At 42.8% G+C, this 18,473-nt stretch overlaps 1 protein-coding gene across 1 annotated transcript; it reads right to left on the reverse strand.

Moving 5' to 3' along the window:
- Window positions 1-451: 451 nt before the first annotated feature.
- Window positions 452-17,434, reverse strand: LOC103365762 (ras and EF-hand domain-containing protein homolog). Its single transcript, XM_008293296.1, has 18 exons — window positions 17,353-17,434; window positions 14,389-14,799; window positions 12,316-12,427; window positions 12,035-12,224; window positions 10,454-10,600; window positions 9,480-9,570; window positions 9,251-9,346; window positions 7,993-8,180; window positions 7,479-7,550; window positions 6,102-6,147; window positions 5,847-5,935; window positions 5,412-5,751; window positions 5,013-5,145; window positions 4,532-4,613; window positions 4,130-4,244; window positions 3,884-3,985; window positions 3,435-3,511; window positions 452-2,563 (listed from the first exon to the last, which is right to left on the reverse strand). Exons 2-18 carry the CDS (start codon window positions 14,611-14,613, stop codon window positions 2,476-2,478), a joined length of 2,193 nt encoding a protein of 730 aa, XP_008291518.1. The 5' UTR covers window positions 14,614-14,799; window positions 17,353-17,434; the 3' UTR covers window positions 452-2,475.
- Window positions 17,435-18,473: the final 1,039 nt, after the last annotated feature.

Consider the following 18,473-nt stretch of genomic DNA (forward strand, 5'->3'; position numbering starts at 1 on the left):
GTAGCGGATAATTATCGGTGAATATAATTTCATTTATAGTTTAATCGGTTTAGAGATGTTGGAAAATTAACAGCAATTGACCTCCACGGCCACGGACAAACAAATATGTGTCATGTGAACGGTAACATGTGCTTGCGTAGTCGGTGTACTCGTGGTTTTCTGTGAGTGTGCAGTAGGAGGTGTCGAAGCTCACGCTGCTGGAGAAGCTTGGACTCCACGTGTGCTCTGTGTTGTCAGTTTGAGCTGTGATGATGTTGTTGACATGCCAATAACACATTTCTTCCCCTCCTCCCCCCACATCCTAAATGCCTTGACCAAGTGCCGAAGTGTACCTCGTTCTGTTCCGCACTGCTGCATCTCGCTTCTCGCTTTGGTTTCTTACACAGATGCTCGCCACTCCTAATGTGTTTTTTTAATTAGATATTACTTAAAACACAAGCCATGATGATTCTTTACAACTGGACATCACTCATTTTATTATTAAGCAATCAAACCCTACATCTTTCACTCTAAGCAACTCGATGTGAGACGGACACGAGGAAGTGTTTCTAAAGAGAGTCAATGACCTGCAGTAACCCCGTACCAACATCTTAACCTGAACCAAATTTATTTATATTCAGAAACTTGTTTACAGGTTCCTCCAGGACGATCATATAAGACATGATGCCGGCTGACTCAGACTCCAGCTGCATTACACCGCAGTGTATGGAAGCTGATGAAAAACATCTTTCCATTTCACACGTGCTCTTACTAAGGTCATTGCCAAGGTACCCACTGCAGGGTTTTCTTTAGTCAGTACACAGCTCTAGATCATCTCAAGAGGGTTTACACTTACTGGAAGCTTGCATTCGTGTTTCAGTTTCCGATTTAAAACAATATCAAGTATTTGATAAGACATTACGTTTCCCAGATTGTGTGTTCTATGATATCGCCCAGAGACAGCCAGTATCCAGCCTGTGTTCCTACGTCTTCTACACCGTGCAGACGACCAATCAAAGTGTACGTTCTGTGCACTTGGAAGCAAAAGAGATAAATCATCATAAAGCATGCAACTAGTGCAAGTAACAATCAACAAGCCGTGCATCAGCATCGAGCTGTGATGTTGTTTTCTTTGCTCCTGTGAATGTCACAGGGCCCCCGGTGGTGCAAATAAGCAATACAGTGCTACGAGTTATCGATGCTTACAATCAATTACACATGATAGGTCTTCTTATATACGTAGAATAATACTTACATTGGAAGGGCGCCTCTGGAATCTGAAGGAGGAAGTTTTCTAATAAATATTTGGCTGCTCAGAATAAACACAAACTTAGATTCTATAAGTCATACAAACTCTAATAAACCGGCATGTTGATTGCACATATATTATCTTTTCTTTTTTTTAATATATCCAATATGTTGTTTCACATATTGTCATGTCAATTCAAAAACTGAATAAACTGCAATGGTCAAACTGATCCACTGGGTGGCGCTGTATAGCTGATCTTATTTTCAGTGTTCCAGAAAGAAGAACTTTTGATGCTTTGCAGGTGACATACACATAAACATACATCTTTTAATTTATTTCTATTTACATTTGTTATATACATTTAGGTGATGTGCACGATGGTGGCAGTAGTGAAGCACAAGAAATGACAGAGAAAGAAAAACCTGTTGAGTTTGAACCACACTCGTAACAGTGACGTGATTTCATAAAATACTTGGCACCACAGCAGGTTAAAGGGAAATGAAGTGTGCGCCTAGTTTTGGTTTGTCTCGTCTACCAGCTGTTAACAAACCTCCGAGCTGCCACAACAAAAACATCACAGAACAATGTACAAAAGATGCACAAAAACCACAAACATTTATGATAATAATAAAAATTCTATCACTTATAAGAGCCCTGGAACAAATACGACGATGTTTTATGTTGGTTCAGTAGCTAGTTTTTTTTTTTCACTTTGTGCACCAGCTGAACAATATCCTGAAACACCAGTTTTAGTCCCAACTGTACCCACAGACATAAATGAACATGTCAACTAAAACTAAAAGCAGTGCTGTTTGATGATGCATTCACCTTTAATATAGTTAAAAGCCCACATTTGGCAGGTAAAGGGCCTTTAGAAGCTAAATAAATATATGAAATATCTCAGAGTTACAGTTAAGTGTGAGGGAATATCCTGCATTTAAAAAATATCCTATAAAGTTTGATTCAACAGAGACTTTGTACATTTGTTCAGCTCAGATCCCACCCTGAAGACAAAACCCACTTTTCTTACATTATTATTTATTTTGTTAGTTTTACTAAATCTTCACAAGCTGGAGCTACACATTTATATATATATAATGATGTGACACTATCTGTGGCAACGTGATCCGTTTGGTTGAAGGTCAGTGACCGGGTGAAAGGCTGCTGAGTCAGCGGCGTGTCCTGTGATCACGCTGTGTTTCTTAGTGAAGGGTAGTGCTACTGTGTAAGTGTTAACCGTTTATCCGCTAGCAGCAGGATCGCTTCTTCTCCGAGGGGCTGCCGACCAGCTCGACCGTCTTCTCCTTCTCTCGGTCCTCTTGCTCTTTCAGAATTCTAGGAAACATAAATGAGGCATAAAGAGATGAACCTGTTCTGACACCTTGATGCCCTTCTGAACGTTTGCTGTGCAGCTGTTCCTGCTGCTGCACCCTGACCTGCACAAGCTTTAGCTCTGATCAGAGGGGCCTTTGTCACAGCAACAGATCCAGAAGAGCAGAATCATAACGCTGACTCAAACTGTGTTTCCATATGCATTCATATCCACTAAGTACAAAATGTTGACTCCTCGCAGAAACGTCTTAATTAGTAGCCGGCTGCTCTGCAGACACTTTTCTTCACAGATGATGTTTTGACAGCACATAGCAGGAAAGGCGCAGGTGTATTAATAATGACTGACTGACGACCCACACAGGAAAGGTCCTACGCTGGCTGGGTCACTGTCACGGCTTTCCATCAAACTAAATGGAAATGAGTCATCATCGAGGTTATCATTATCTCTTGTGCCTTTTCCGCTGTGACGAGTCAAAATGTGAGACATGCAGTGAAAAACGTCCATAAAGTAAGATAACGTTCATGAACGACAAAAGGCTTTTCTGGAGCATCTTTTGATAAACGCGTTTCGCTGAAGTCCCTGACATCCCACAAAGAGGAGACAAAATATGACTTGATTGATTTTTCGCTTCACAAAAAAAGAAAGTGTAAACAACTGCAGATATTTTCTCTCGGGAGCGACTGCCTTCTGAAGTCATCTTCAGAACGACACGATAAGAAAAAGCTCCTTTGTGCTCGCGGAGCCCAAAGTAGCATTTCAATTTCCTTGTTTCCAAACAGAAATAGTCTTCTGCTTCAAATGCTTTACGAAACTCCATATTTAACTGCTTCTCCAGTTGTCTTTAACCTATCAGAGGCCAGTACATGTGCTTACCTGGCTAAATGAACCATGGACTCCACCACGTTGTGTCCAGAGCAGGCGCTGCATTCATAGAAGGACATCTGGCAGTCCTACATACAGGTCAGATGATGACAACAGCAAAGAAATGATGAGAGAAACTCCAGTCGGACGAACCGTGTGCCGACATATTTTAGAAATGATTACAGGATAGGCTTCTCGAGAAACACAAAAAGTAAATCATGTGGTTAAAACTGCAAAAGGACAAAGAACAAACACTTCTCGTGCAGTAATATAAACTCATAAAGTCCTTTCCAGTCACCATAGAAACTACAACACAGGAATAAAAAGCAATAATGACTAATAAAGAAAACAAACATGACGAAAACAGCTCCAGGATCTGCTTCTCCAATCGATCATCAATCTAGTTTCTTTCATTTATCGTCTGACTGACAAGAACTTAGGGGAAAAAAATAAACAGAAACCTTGGCCAGTCTTTCACCCACTGCTTTCTGAACTTGTCTCTCAGTCTCCTTGTCGGTTTTGTTTCCCAGGAGCATGATGGGAATATCTTCACCTGCACCTTCCTGTAAACAGGAGGAGAAGAACACGTTCCTAAGAGAGTCCGCTGGGGTTAAAGACAAGCCTCTACCTATCTGGAACAACAACAAACTAAAATACAAACATGTTGTCTGTGAGAAAGTGCAGAGCAAAGATTTCTGCCGCCGTACCTTTACACTTGTCAGCCACTGTCTTACAGCTGTGAAACTCTGCTCGGCGGTTATGTCATACATCACAGCCACCCCGTCGGCTTTGCGAAAGAACTGTTTGGTGATGCTTCGGTACCTGCAGGAGGAGCAGCGGAAAGGAGACAAAAGAGGACGTGTTCTGGTTTTTCATTATTCCAGAGAAACTCCCCGGGCTTCACCTGCCTCTTTAGAACATTTAAAAATATGAGAACGATGTTTTCAAACGACTTGCTGAGGAGCACGAGGGTGAGAAGAAACTGAGAAACATAAAAATTTGAAAAAGCACACCGTTTTGGAGGAATCTACTGGCAAACAGTGACCTTATAAAAAGTACCAAAGTGAGTTCTGTTCATCTGTGACCATCTCAGCGTGCTGAAGCCTCACCTCTCCTGTCCGGCTGTATCCCACAGCTGCAGGGCAACCTGGCTGCTATCCACAGTTATAGTCTTGACGCTGTAGTCGATACCTGCACGTACAGAGAAGACGTTCAGGTGAGCACACACTGCTTTTGGAAACACATGTGTACCGATATGGAATATACACGGGCCTAAATAAATGTGACTGTCTCTTTAAATTTAGGAAAACAAAAGTATGAACATGTTGTAAATGCGACGCTACACATTCTGAGCTGCTTCCCTTCTCTGCTGTTCTTTTAAAAATGTTTGGACTGAGTATAATTTTGATTCTTTTTCTATCTGCTGCACATCAATAAGAAATCCAACAGCCATCGTGTGAACTGTACGTACATCATTGTAGCCAGACCACAACCAAAGCAGTGTGCAAAAAGGTCAACCACAAGGGTGGGGGGGTGCGACATCTTCACTTACAGGAAATGACGATATGTACGCATCTGCACATGACATACCCACAGTGGCAGAAGTGCCTGGGTGGAAGCACTCGTCACAAAACCGCCGCAGCAGTGAAGTCTTTCCGACGCTAGAGTTCCCCACCAGGACGATCTTGAACAGGCGGTCGGGCGCTGAAAGACCACCTTCCTCCTGGAGAACAGTAACGGTGGGAGTAGAGATTAAAGGTTCAGGACTATCGGTCAAGTGGCTGCTTCCTATTAGTGTGAGGTGGACTACAACGGCGTGATGACGCCCTCTCACTGGGACTTTAACATGTTTCTTTCCTACATCTACTCTTTGTCTTTACTTCTAGTTACAGCGTTCCTGCAGACATTAAACGCTAATCAGAGAACGTACAGGGCAGTCTGTGAAGTGTGCCTGACATACGGTGTAGCACTCAGTGTCTACATGCTTACATTTATGCTGGTCTCCTTGCCAACAGGTTGACCCCTTGGAGATGTTGGGATTTCCGCTTTCTCCACACTTGCCTTTGATTGCTGCTGCTGGGCTGACGGGTAAATATCACTCATCATCAAGTCTATATTTTCTTCACCGTCTGAGACCTCCTCTCCTTCGTTACACTCTTGAAGAGGGCTTTGGGCCTGACAGTCACTCAGCAAGTGGGGGAGGTGGTCCTCTTCGATGGAGATGATCCTCTGGAGGTGTCCTCTTGCCTGTGCTGGGACAGATGGCTGGCACGACCCGTTGGCTAAGCTCTGCCTCACAGAGCTGGAAGTCAGCTCCTCCTCATCCTCGCTGCAGCACAACAACACGATGGTGATGACAGTGATGACAACAACTGCAGCTTGCACTCAGTAACGTGTTTAATTCATCAGCTGTAGATGGTTTACCTTTTGAAGACGTTCGTGCTCGTGTGTCTCAGCGCAGCGATCGAAGGCCTCTGCATGAAACCAAGTGTGTTCACAGAGTTCTTTGGTTTCTGCACAGTCAGAACATAAAGGATTTGTTCTTAATGTGACAGGAGATTTCCATTCTGCTCTCATTTTATGCTGTTTCTGATCTTTTAAAAGACGATAATGAGCACAATGTGCAGAGACGGTAAATCTGAATAATCAGACGAAAGCATTCCGATACATGAAACGCACCTGATAGCACATGTCCCTTTCATCCCGTAAATGCTTGTTCATTTCCCTGGACACAACAAAGACAGAGAGACAGAGCACACGGTGAGAACCCAACATGTTCCTGCTATTAAACAGTGAATATTGTCCAAGTGGTCGAAGTAATTATTAACATGAACAGCTTGTTTGATAATGTGCTTGTCATGATCGGTCCTGCTGCTCCCTGAGGACAGTCTCAGATGTAAGTATTTGCAGAAGTGCACATTTTCTTTGTTCTTAATGCTCTGTGCCTCGGTTTGCATTAATATAGAAGAACCGTGGGAGACAGCTCTTTAAACATACAGTAGCTAAAGTTTAGAGGTTTAAAAGTGATTGAAAAGGCAACACAAAATCATCATATGTAATAAAAAAACAATCCTATGCAGTCAATGATTGCTGAATCTTTGATGCTTCAAGTTTAGCAGAGACTTTCTCTCCCAGGGCTTCACTGCAGCTAACTTCACTTCTTGCAGTATTCTGGTTTCAGCAAGTGGAATACAGTTCAATCAGATTAAGGTCAGGTGATTGATTCAGCAGGTCAAACATATTCCATTTCATCACCCTGCTCTCTGCTTGCTTTGACCATAAACTCAGAATCGTTGCCCTGCTGAAAGATGAAATGTGGGCCGATGAGATTCAGCATGTGACTGAATCTGTGCCCACAGAAGGCTCCTGTATACCAGCACATTTGTCTTGTTCCTTAAATCAGCCTTGAAATAAATGCTGGTGTGCCAGCTCCACTGGCAGCCCTCACAAAACCACACCGTGTTTGATGTTGAAATGACACTCGGCTGCCCATGAAACATTTAGTAGCCAGATACATTCGCAGCCCTGCAATTTGGGCATTATGTGTTGAAAGAGTGATGTCTCACACTGAGTTCTTTTAGTATGTAAACCTACTCAAATTAAAGCTGAAGCTTGGCTTTTTAAAAGCAGTATTTATTATTTAATTTCACATTGGGTGTACTGAAGCAAAGAGCCTGAAGAGAAAAGCAGACAGAAACGTGTAACTGTCTGAATGGTCTGGACTGTATATTAGAGAAATTCACTCCTTGGATAATCAGAGAGGATCCTTGAACATTGAAATGGACTGTAAAGCAAATAATCCTTCTGAATAAGCTGAAGTTCAGAAACTAAACTATCTGGCTTTGTGTTGGAACCACTGTTGTGTCAAATAAACTACAAACTGAGATTTGTTTGCATCGACCAGCATTGTTCTGATTTGCTGCATCTTTAAGTTATTTGTCGCTACATGTGAGCAGCAGCTTTTGTTTAGTTTTTTTCAGCTTGACAATATTGATTTTGCAGCTTATCTTTTAACCTGTAGTTACAGAGCGACTGAAACGAATCCCAGATGCATACCTCAGGAGGTCCAGCTGTTTGAGGAGGCTCGTCCGCTCTCTCTGCAGTCCTTCTGTAAGCCTGTATACCTCCCTGTGTTCAACAATAATCCATCATTAGTAATATTACACAACTATGAAGAGACAATAGGTTCTGTGGTTAAACTATAAATTGAACAAAAGGCATTGTCTATTCTTGTCTAGTCTCTTTAAGCTACAGTATCACAGCATTTAAAACACATGATATGTCTGAATGTGGCTGCAGTATATGAGAACAAATGTCAAAGGGAATCAGCTTAAAGATCCATAAAAATGCTTGTGGGTAACAGCAGCTAGAGTAACTTTAGGAATCTAATTGGTACAGTTATTACAGGTTTCTGCACAGCTGCTCAGTGTAAAGCGTGGCTGACATGGACGTCTATCACAGCCTCTCTCTGAAGTAATGATGTGCTGCTGATTAATCACAAAGAAACCGTGAAGTCAAACAATCAGGGCTGGAGTTACAAAGACACCTGATTAATCAGCTAATCATTCACATCTCCCTCTCCTCGTGAAGTCTCGTCGACTGCTCTTGGAGTAAACTCAGCTGCTCCTGGGCCAAGGTCAGCTCCTGGCTGGTGTGCTCCAGCTCCCGCGCCAGCTCGTCGTTGGTCTGCTTCAGCTTCACGTTCTCCACTTTGGTCACGTGTTGCTCACTGTGAAGCTCGCGGCACTGACACTCCAACTGATGGGTGGAAACAAAGGAAACGAGGATAGCTAAATATTACAGGATTAGCCAGACGCTGAGTCACATCATCACCATCAATACAGTTTAAATGTTCTTATGAGTGTAGAAAAAACTCAAGACTCTTAGCAGTAAACATTCTTAAAATATATTCCAATCATTGTGCTCTCAGTCCGTGTTTCAATCCTTCATATGATGGACAAGAGACAGGAAGTAATAACAGACATGTCAGAACTCTGACTGCATATAGCAACAAGCTGCACTAACACACACTGACCACGCTGGATGCTTCTTAAGACACCTGTTATACCAATTTATGGCTGAATGTTCTCCACAAACAGGCGTCTCGGTAAACACTTTGTGAACTGCTGATATATTAATTAGCGTTGCTAAGGAGCCGTGAAGAGAAGAAGAGTCCTTGTTGGCATAAACTGAATTCATTTCAGCTCGCCTTAAAAGCATCGGTGCAAACCTGTGAGTGGAGGTGTGACATCACCTATTACTCTTTATCTGAGGTTCATAAATACAAGGTTATGTTCCTGCTGCAGAAGAAGCTCTGAGGAGCCTTGATTAGATTTTATCAAATAGACACTGTTTAAAATAACCACTAAAAGTGTGTGTTAAGAGAAGGTTAATGCTGCTGTGCAAACATTCTGTCTCGCTGCAGTTAGACTGTTTATGAGTATGTTTTCAAATGCACAACCTTCTGCTTAAATAAATAAAATTACTTCTAGGTCACAGATTAGGTAGTAAACTCAGCCATCGCAAAACACTTCTAACTCTCATTATGCCTGCACTGGATGTACTGTAGACTTACCTTTGTTTGGCAGTGGAATATGTTGGGAAATGTATTTGAATAGTTAGACACTGCATGCAGGGATCTCTCAGCATATCGATGGTGAAGAGGTGCTAAATCTCTTTATTCATTTTTTACAGCATCTGTCGTCTTGTTTACTGCGTCTCACCTGCTGTGCTGCTCTGGGATCAGTGAAGTGAGAGACTGTTTATTGGAATGTCTTTCTCTGTGACTGTGAATCAACCCTCTGAAGGAAATGTTAGCTCCCACTCACCCCTCTCTGCTTCTGGAAGAGTTGCTCCAGCTCCTTCTCCTTGCTGGACAGCTGCAGCTCCAGGTCCTGACTGCGAGACAGAAACCGCTCGTAGTCCTCGAGCACAGCGATAAAAGAGACATCAGGAAGAAAAAAAAAAACAACAACAGCAATGAAAAGAAGATAAATATTTGACAGAGTGAGGAGAGATTTCTGGTGTCAGACGTCGACATCACTACTGGGTTTGTACCTGCAGCACAATCCGATCTTTTTCACTTTTGATCTGCTGCTCCATTTCCTCATAGAGGCGCTGGATCTCATCATCATGTGTTGCTGCTTTCCTGCATGAATAAAACCCAGATGTGATCACGTGGTACGCACCTCAAGTAATACATACATCGATCAACACAATTTAACTTACATGATGTAATGTAGCTACAGGTGGCAGAGAGATGAGCTCCTTTCCTGTGAAACTACGTCTGGGAGGCAGACATCTTGTCTAATTTAAGATTTGGCTTAAAACTTCACTTTATGAATAAAAAATACATAGTTAGGGCTGACTGTTGAAACTGAAGCACCTCTTACTTATGCTGCCAGGAGACATCCCATGATGCACTCAGCATCTCCTCGACTTGTACTTATATCCCACTATTGCATGTCATTAACTCTGTGCTTTTTCGTCTCCATCTTCTGTCTCACTCTGGACTTTTCTGCAGCCATCTCTAGCTGTGAAGTTTCAGGTTTCTGATTTATGGCTGCTATCCCCACCAACCTGCTGTTTATTCATCTTTTCTCTCTGTCACCTCAGACCGGCTGAGGAGGACGGTCACCCACCCTGAGTCTGGCTGTGTCAACGGCTTTATCTTTAAAAAAAGGGAGCTTTCCTCCTGAGTATCATCCGGTGCCTGCTCAAGGGGAAACTGTTGGGTTTCTGTCTGCAGTATTGTACAGTCTGGATCTTACCACGTAAGATGATTTATGTTACGTTTGGCGCTATGAGCATGAAACTGAATTGAACTGCGTTGTTGATGTGCCCTAAGAAACAACCGGCGTGTAAAACCCATCACTCAAGAACATGAAGCTCTACACATGGAAACTGCTCTCTTAAATAATGCACACTCTGGTTAGGGAGCCACTTAACAGCCCAGAGAAGCCTCCAAACTGTAATGAGCTTCTGATATAGTTTGAACCTTCCACACTAAATATATGAAGATGCACACTGACCTTTTGAGGGCGCTCTCCATGTCCCTCTTCTCCTGGTTGGCCTCTATGATCTGGGATGTCACTCTGGCCAGGAAGTCCTCAAAGTTGGACAACAGATGTGGTTCGTCCCGGCGCAGCTGGGCCCACAGGCTGCGCACCTCAGCAGGCCTGATGAGGCAGGATTACAGAGCCGGTGTAAACAAGTGCACTGTCAGTGTGGATTAATATTAGTGAGCATTTTCATGAGGTTTCACAAGCAATTAAAGAACTGAAATAAAGTGTAGAAGCAGCAGCTCAGGTCCCAGGTTTGTAGGGATACATACAGATTAGTTATCGTCTATCTGCATCATGTCCTTTTTCTTCCACTGGCCTGTATCACACCACGTTAACAAAAACGTGCACCAAATCCAGCTGATACACGTCTTACAGCGAACTGTACAATGCTGCTGCTGCTGCTGCTTTTGTTTGGGTGCACATAAGAGGAACACGCTCTGTTATCAGCCCTCATCTGTTGTTGTGTAAGGATGCGGGTGTGAGTGTTCAATAGGCAGATTTCTAAGGAGACAGGCTGCAGAAAACCTTTTTTTTAATGATTGTAACATGATAGACAGCTAAAACTGCTGATGTTATATCCTCACCAGCAGTGCACTTCCTGATTTTGCTACAGCGAGCTTTAACATGTGACTGCATTCGAGTCTGCCTCTTATAAACAGACCCGGGACCGGATCATCATAGCATGCCTGGGCTCGGTACATACTGGAGTTTGGGCTCAAACATACCCGAGTACAGTACGGAGAGAGTGTAAAAGCACTCTCTACATCTGTAATTATTATCACACACACAAAAACCACACTGATCACAGTTTGTTTGAATCGTTTTGTGTGTTTCAAGGCCTACAGCGAACAAAATACTGAAGAGAAGCAGTGAGTGTTGTAGAGATCGGTAATCAAAACTGCACAGTGAGATAAATGTATGAACTACGGTATAAGGAAAAGTAATGAGCTTCTGAGCTATAAAGTCAGAAAAACTCAAAAACATCACTGAAATACCTAAAGTCTGACCAACATCAATAACAGTTACTGCTGCACAAATGGATCTGATCTTAAATGTCATTCAAATGTCTCCAGGCCTAAAGAGGCGGGTGGAAGCCGATAATCTGGCATCCACCTTCACCGCTGTTTACTTTTATTGAGCCGGAGCTGTTTGTTAAAGGTGAGTCTGGTCATGCATTTCATACGATTCTGTCATATCTTCAGTCTAGTGAAACTCACTCCAACCACAGTGACAAATGACCGGTTAATATGTCAAGAAAGACCCATAGAGGGACTTTAATGATTCAGATGAGTTGGTGAAAGCTTTGTGGCTGTTTCAACAACTGTTTAGAGAAAAGAATTGAACTTTAAAGCAGCAACACTGAAAGAGGCAGAGCACAGATTGCTTCGTGAGGCTTTGCTTGAGGGTAGAAACCTCCAGCTTCTGCATAGTTAGTACAGCTGTCACGTAAAGCGTGGTATAGACTCAAGTTAGATGACGCCAACAAAGTGTGGAACGATAGGAAGTCGACCTAGAAACACAAGCTGTAATCACACACACAGCACTCACTCTTCAAAGACACTGTTAGCTCCGAGGCTCTCCATAAGCATGCTAAAGTGTTTCTCCTCCTCCTCCTCCTCTCCTTTGGCCAGGCTCTCCTCCCATTGGGTCTGGTACAGGACCTCTGGCAGGCTCTTGCTCGGCTTTTTCTCCCCCGTGCCTTCCTCTGCAGAAATCTTCTGGCCAAACAAAAACTCACCTGAAAAAAGAAGTCAAGAGCTGAGGTGCAAACTCAAAACACCACAGATTCTGATGACAGGAGTAAAAGCGGTTAAAGCTGGAAGACGTACTGAAGCCGGAGGAGAACTCCTCGAGGGTAAGGTATCCGTTGCCATCGGAATCAAGGGTATCGAATACGTTCTCCAACTCCTCGGCGCTGAGGGGAAGCTCTCTGTTCAGCCTCTGTTCAACAGGACACAAATCACAGCTGCAACTGGCAAAAGCAAAGTTTCAAGGACGTGAACATACTGTAGCTATAACAACTGCTACTGGAAGAAACCGTGTGCTGACGGTAGTCCGCTGTACCTTAAAATAAGACTAAATTAGCTCGATAGTGTCTTCGTGATTGTTTCCTGGCCTCCTTCCACCGGCTGCCTGCACTTCAGGGTTCACTTTAAGATTCTTCTATTTGTTTTTAAATCTTTACATGGCCTCGACCCGCCCTACCTCTCTGAGCGTCTTCACCCCGACGCCCCTGCACGGTACCTCTGGTCAGCTGATCAGCTGCTCCGTCAGGTACCGAGGTCCAAGCGAACGCTCAGAGTGGACCGAGCGTTCTCTGTTGCTGCTCCTAGAATGTGGAATGGCCTACCTTTGCACATCAGGCCGGCCTCCTCACTGTCTGCTTTTAAAACCAATCTTAAAACTCACTTTTATTCACTGGCTTTTAACCCAGCGTGAGATCTCGCTCTGTTATAGTTGTTTTTATTGGTTCTATGTTGTTTTCATGACCCCCCTTTGTTTCAGCTGTGGCTGTTCTCTATAAATAAAGCTGATTTGATTTGATTTGACTTAGTGCATGTTTCACAAAACGCACCCTCTTCAGCAGCACGGTGCTCTACAGTCATGCAGCTCAATGCTTTAACACGAGACTTCCTGGTGCAGCTACCGTCTTCACTGACTGACCACCGTGCAGCTCCACCAGGACAGATGGTAGCTCAAGTGTCAGTGTCAAGCACACTTTAACACAAGATCAACACTCAAGTAGACTCACGTATTATTTGAGAGAGGAGGAGTGACAGCTGCTTCTTTACCGACAAGTTTTTCCAAGGAACAGGACTTAGTAAGATCCTCCCAAAAGAAAAACTGGACCATGACAGTAACTGCTGGACTGTTTTCAAGAAAAGCCAACACAGCCACACCTTTGTGGGCAGCTTGTTCTCTCTGCACTGTTTACACTGGTGACAAATGTTGACTGAAGCCACCCTGACAATCCAGAGCAGGCACACAACGAGGATACCACCTGCGTAAGATGATCAGCTGTTCTTGTAAAGTGCGTTATCTGGGCAGAACATGTGCCTCATGTGAGCAAACAGGGCGACTGTAAAGCTGTTGGTCGTCGTGGTGTGAAAGGCGCTCTGAGCTGTGAAAGTCCAGCAAATATTTTGTGACTGAAACTGCAAAGTCAACAGAAACTAAACATATGTAGTACCACTTACTTAGTTCTGTATGATCATAAATCTCTGGTAGATATACAGAAAGTGTAAAACAAACATAATAATGTGAAATAGGGTTTGTACTCTTCAGCACAGACGGCTGTATAAACAGTGTGGAGAAGGACTGGACCACTGTCCTGCCTGCCATCTCATTTATAAACCATTATGATAAACACCAGATCAAAGCGTACCCTCCATGTATTTATGCTTCTCAGAGCGAGAGCCTAGAAGTGCTTCATCAAAGGATTAGCCTTGGCAGGGATGAATATCCAAGGGGTAAGTGAATCTGCACAATAATGTGAGTGGAGGAGCTGCATGACAAAGCGTCCACATGGCGCTCTGTGTCTCCGGCGCTTTCATGCCGCTTTGAATAAGGTGCACATGTTGTATCCATGTTCTGCTCAGCATTACTAATGATGTGTATGGACCGTCCCTGCCTTTTATTCTGGATGAATGAGGAGGTGTAATCACTAAAAACAATAAAAATAAACTACACTGTGGTGAAAATGTTCCAAACTTATTGACTGGAAGTTATCAAAGCTGGTAGTGATGTGATGCGTTTCTATCACTTTTACACCGAAATATGATCTAACATAAAATCATACAAGTTCAATTATTATACCTGCTCCAATGCAGCAGAGAAGACTCAGTGGTTTCAGACATTACAACTTCACAGGTCTGTCGTCACCCTTCAGCCAGCAGCCTTACCTGCATGTCACGCCGGTTGATGAAGCCCTTGCCCTCGATGTCGCACATCTGGAAGAACTCGTGAGTTTTCTCCAGGATCGTGTTTCGTCCGACGTCCCCACTCTCGCTCTTCCTCGGGTCACTCTCGTGTACCTTATCGCCTCCTTGCCTTTGCCGTGCAGTCTGGGCCGCCACTTTGCTCAAGGTGTTGTTGTTGTTGATACCTGGAGCAGTAAAAGCCGCCATGGTGTCTGTGAGTCTGCTGATGCGAGAGCGTCTCCTGCGTCCTTCACATGAGCCAGGTACAGCCAGAGGTGCGCAGGAGAGAGATCCCGCCGAAGTCGTGCTTCAAGCTGCTGCACATGTGAGCCTTTCACCAATGACACCGATTGTCATCTCTTAGCAACCGCCTCTTTAATTAGTTGATGAAACCTATGAAAGACAGGAGAGTCTTCGGTTACAGCCTCTTGTCCACTGAATACAGATTATCATAATAATAACAATAACACAAAGAAGAATGTTGTATGTGTCGCATCACATGGGTTAGAAAATAAACAGAAAACAACGGCCATGAAAGGGAGAAAATATTACATTGAAAAGCGAATTCAAATAAAGTCTGATTTGAACATGTATTCAAGAATAGTTGTTGATCTATGCATGAGAAAGGCATAAAAAACAGCCAGTAGGTGCATCATTGTTGTGTAAATGTAGGTTCTTTATCGTTCTTTCTACTACAAACACACACAAACATTGATTCTGAGTCTGACTTGGTGTGTGTCGTCTGCCTAAAACAACTGTTGCCGTCCTCTTTCCCCTCCTCAGACTAATGTCATCCGACAAGTAAACCAAAGCTGAACAGAAACTTGTGGTATGACGAGGGCAGTCTCGTCTGCCAGGAAATATCGACCGATGCAGCTCCGTTAGTGGGTTCTGTGCAGACTACAGCTTCTTGTGCATCGGTTTGGAAGACCGCCTTCCAGCTGTGCAGTTTGCTCAGTCGATTCATGAACAAGTGCATCACAAGGTGTGTGTCTGTGTGGGTGTGTGTGTGTGTGTGTGTGTGTGTGACGGCCCACGCAAATATGTGGGACAGGTAGAAGGAAAATAAACTGGCATGCAAGTAGGCAGATAGCTGGACAGAAGACAACATCAGATCACATACATAACGTCATGACACACAGATAAACACGCTGCAGCCTCGTCTGACTTGTGCAAGAACAACTAGTTTCTGACTTTTTTTTGCTCATACTTAAGTATCTATAATTAATACATTTAATCTCCAGTAACCTTCATCAAACCTGAGTAATAAAAAACTTTTTTGCATGTTGGACTGATCTGATTTTCAACAAGAAATTTTTCATCCGGTTATTTTAATTTAATTCAATTCTATTTAAAACAAAAACAAAGTGTATTACACCTCATGAAATAGTTGCTATTTCTGAATCTATCATGCCTGGAAGTTTGAGCCCAAACATTGGGCAACGTTCTGCGAGCATGACACGGCTCACGAGGAACCGCCTGCAGTGAGCACGACGGGTTTTAGGCATGACAGAGGAAATAAGAAAGGGAACTAAGGTGAAGTGCTGTTTGGAAAGAGAGTGATGTAGTGCTTTTTTATTTCCGGTACACAATAAAACACGCCTGTCTAATCTGTATATGCTGCACTATTCACCATATGGCACCTAAAGGTTAATGAGTCCTTTGTTAAAACTTGCAGTGACCAAGGACGGGAGTGCAGAGATATCAGACAAGAACACATCTAACAGCACCCTTACACTACACTTAACATTCTCAGGCTAGCTTCACCAGGCTGGAATCTGAAGTTTAGCAAATAAAACAATATCCTCACTTCTCCAGGATCCAAGGCGTAAATGCAGCTCGCTGCTTTGCATACGTATCTTATCTGTTCTAGGGCTCGACATGCAGCAGCTGGTGGAGCTCCAGCAGTTACCGAGCAAACACGGACATTGCGGTCAGGACCTCAGAGAGACAAATTTAGCTTTTGTTTTTAGAGTTCTAACCACAGCAGGTTTCTGCAAAAACTCTTTTGTTTCTTTTGTACTTGTGCCTAATCCCCAATCAGCAAACAGTTACAAACTTTAAAAACAAGCCATAACCATCACAATGTCAGCTTTCTAGGATGTTAAGCTGCCTGACGTGTGATTTATTAGAATAAGTCGGTCCAGGTCTTGTGGATGTGATTATAAAGTTAAGTGAGTGTCCCTGACAAAGGTCACACTGAGTAAAAAAAACTACCTCAGTGGTTCATTCTGCATAATTCATGACCAAAACATAAACACCATGAGAGTGTGTGATGAGACAGAAACAGCATGCTGCCTCTTCCCTCCTTTGCTTCCTTCCTCTTAGAAGAAATCTTTTTAAAACCTACTGTGGCAGCTGTCTGTTGACCTTACCTTGAATGAAAGCTGTATTCTTAGTGCTCATGCTGCTGCCACCTCCACGTCTTCTGTCTACAGTTTGTACAGTGAAACATCTCCTGCATGCAACAGGAGATGCATTTCTGTCTGACGGTAGATCATTTCAGGAGCATCACTTCCTCCAAGAACATCTCTAAGAACAGTGTGCAGCCACAGAGAGGAGTCTGAAGAACCGCAATGTGTCAAATAAATACCACCTGTCAAGGTCTAAACTGCCAAATTCAAAATGAAACACGAGAGAGGAAGACTTGTGGTGAAGTTAGCAAGCTGAGCACAAACACAAAAAGCACGTGCAGCTTCACAAGAAAAAAAAAAAGTTTGTTTCCTTTTCACTATTAGGAAGCTTCCTGTTACCAACAAAGGCTCCTTGAAATTTTTAGAATTACGTAAATGAACTTCTTACACAAACTAAATGAGTTAGAAAGAACTTCCTGTGACGACAAGCTAGCAGCAAAGTGTCCCATTAATGAAGCTAAAGCGCTCTCAGGTGCAGTTAGCGGGCTGGTGGGTGTGTTTGGGGGGTTAGGGAGGGCAATAAAGTACGTACCGGTGGATAAAGAGCTGGATCCCCGCTGCAGGACTTCATTGACCCGCTCTGGTTCTGCCTTCATGTGAAGTTGAGTGTTTACAAGTGCCAGCCGGTGACCGAGAGTGAAGAAATGTCACCGAGCTCTGACGGGGCACATGAAGGGGGCGGGGCTTCAACAAAGTCATCGTTGGTCACCGTAGCAACGGTAACAAGGAAGTGCCGGAGCCTTAGCAACCGGCCCCCGCGCCTCCAGACGTCCAGTAAAACTTTATCATTGTTTTAGCAGCATGAGGAAATAACTTCACACACTCACTGCAAACAGGTTTAACTTGCAGAGAAATGCTGCTGATCTACACAGAAGATCATATCAGAGTTCAGGACACACTGTTCAGCACATTTACAAACAGCAGGACTAAAATATATATAATGAAATAAAATTGAAAAAATTTAAAGTATAAAAATTAGAAAATAATTCATTCAATTTAATTTAAAAAAACAAACAATAAACTTTTCATTTTGGGTTTTTGTTTGTTTGCTTGTTTGTTTGTTTGGTTTCAGGGCCAATACCATTTATTTAATGGCAACCAATAAACAACATTTGGACTTGATATCTATTTACAGTAAAAATACCAAAAAATAAAAATAAAAGCCTTGGTGTCAAAACACAAACTCACAAACACAAAACGTTACTGAAAAGAAGCCTCTTTAGTCATGTCTGCTCGTGTTTAATTCAAATAAAGTTTTTTTTAAATTTTTTAAATTTTATTTTTTTTAAACATTTATCAATCAGTGTTGACAAACTACTACAGGTGGTGTGTATCCAGTCAGATAGTGTGGTAGGCAGAACATTTTTCATGTTAGAGATGTTAATGCTTTTTTTTTTTTTAATTATCATTATTATTTTTATTATTTCGATCAGGATTTAGTAAAAAGTAAAATAAAAATCTCTGCCAATAACTGGAAAAGTTGGACCTGGTTCTGGGTCAACCTTGAGTCTGTTTGCTGATATTAGAATTATTGTTAAATACGAGTCTGTTCTGCTTGCTTCAGCTCCATATAAGAGGAAGAAGTCTTCAAATCCTTGTTATGTGAAACAAAACAACACTCACATACAACTTGTCCTTGTTCTTTGGTGGAGC

Source organism: Stegastes partitus, unplaced genomic scaffold, assembly GCF_000690725.1.
Source record: "Stegastes partitus isolate 25-593 unplaced genomic scaffold, Stegastes_partitus-1.0.2 Scaffold871, whole genome shotgun sequence".
Lineage (NCBI taxonomy): Eukaryota > Metazoa > Chordata > Actinopteri > Pomacentridae > Stegastes > Stegastes partitus.

Coding starts and splice junctions, on each gene's coding strand:
- LOC103365762 (XM_008293296.1), bottom strand. CDS start 14,613: ATGGCGGCTTTTACTGCTCCAGGTATCAACAACAACAACACCTTGAGC. Junction 9,571..10,453: donor ATGGAGAGCGCCCTCAAAAG/GTCAGTGTGCAT, acceptor TTATTCATGCAG/GAAAGCAGCAACACATGATG. Junction 4,245..4,531: donor GATACAGCCGGACAGGAGAG/GTGAGGCTTCAG, acceptor CTCCTCCTGCAG/GTACCGAAGCATCACCAAAC.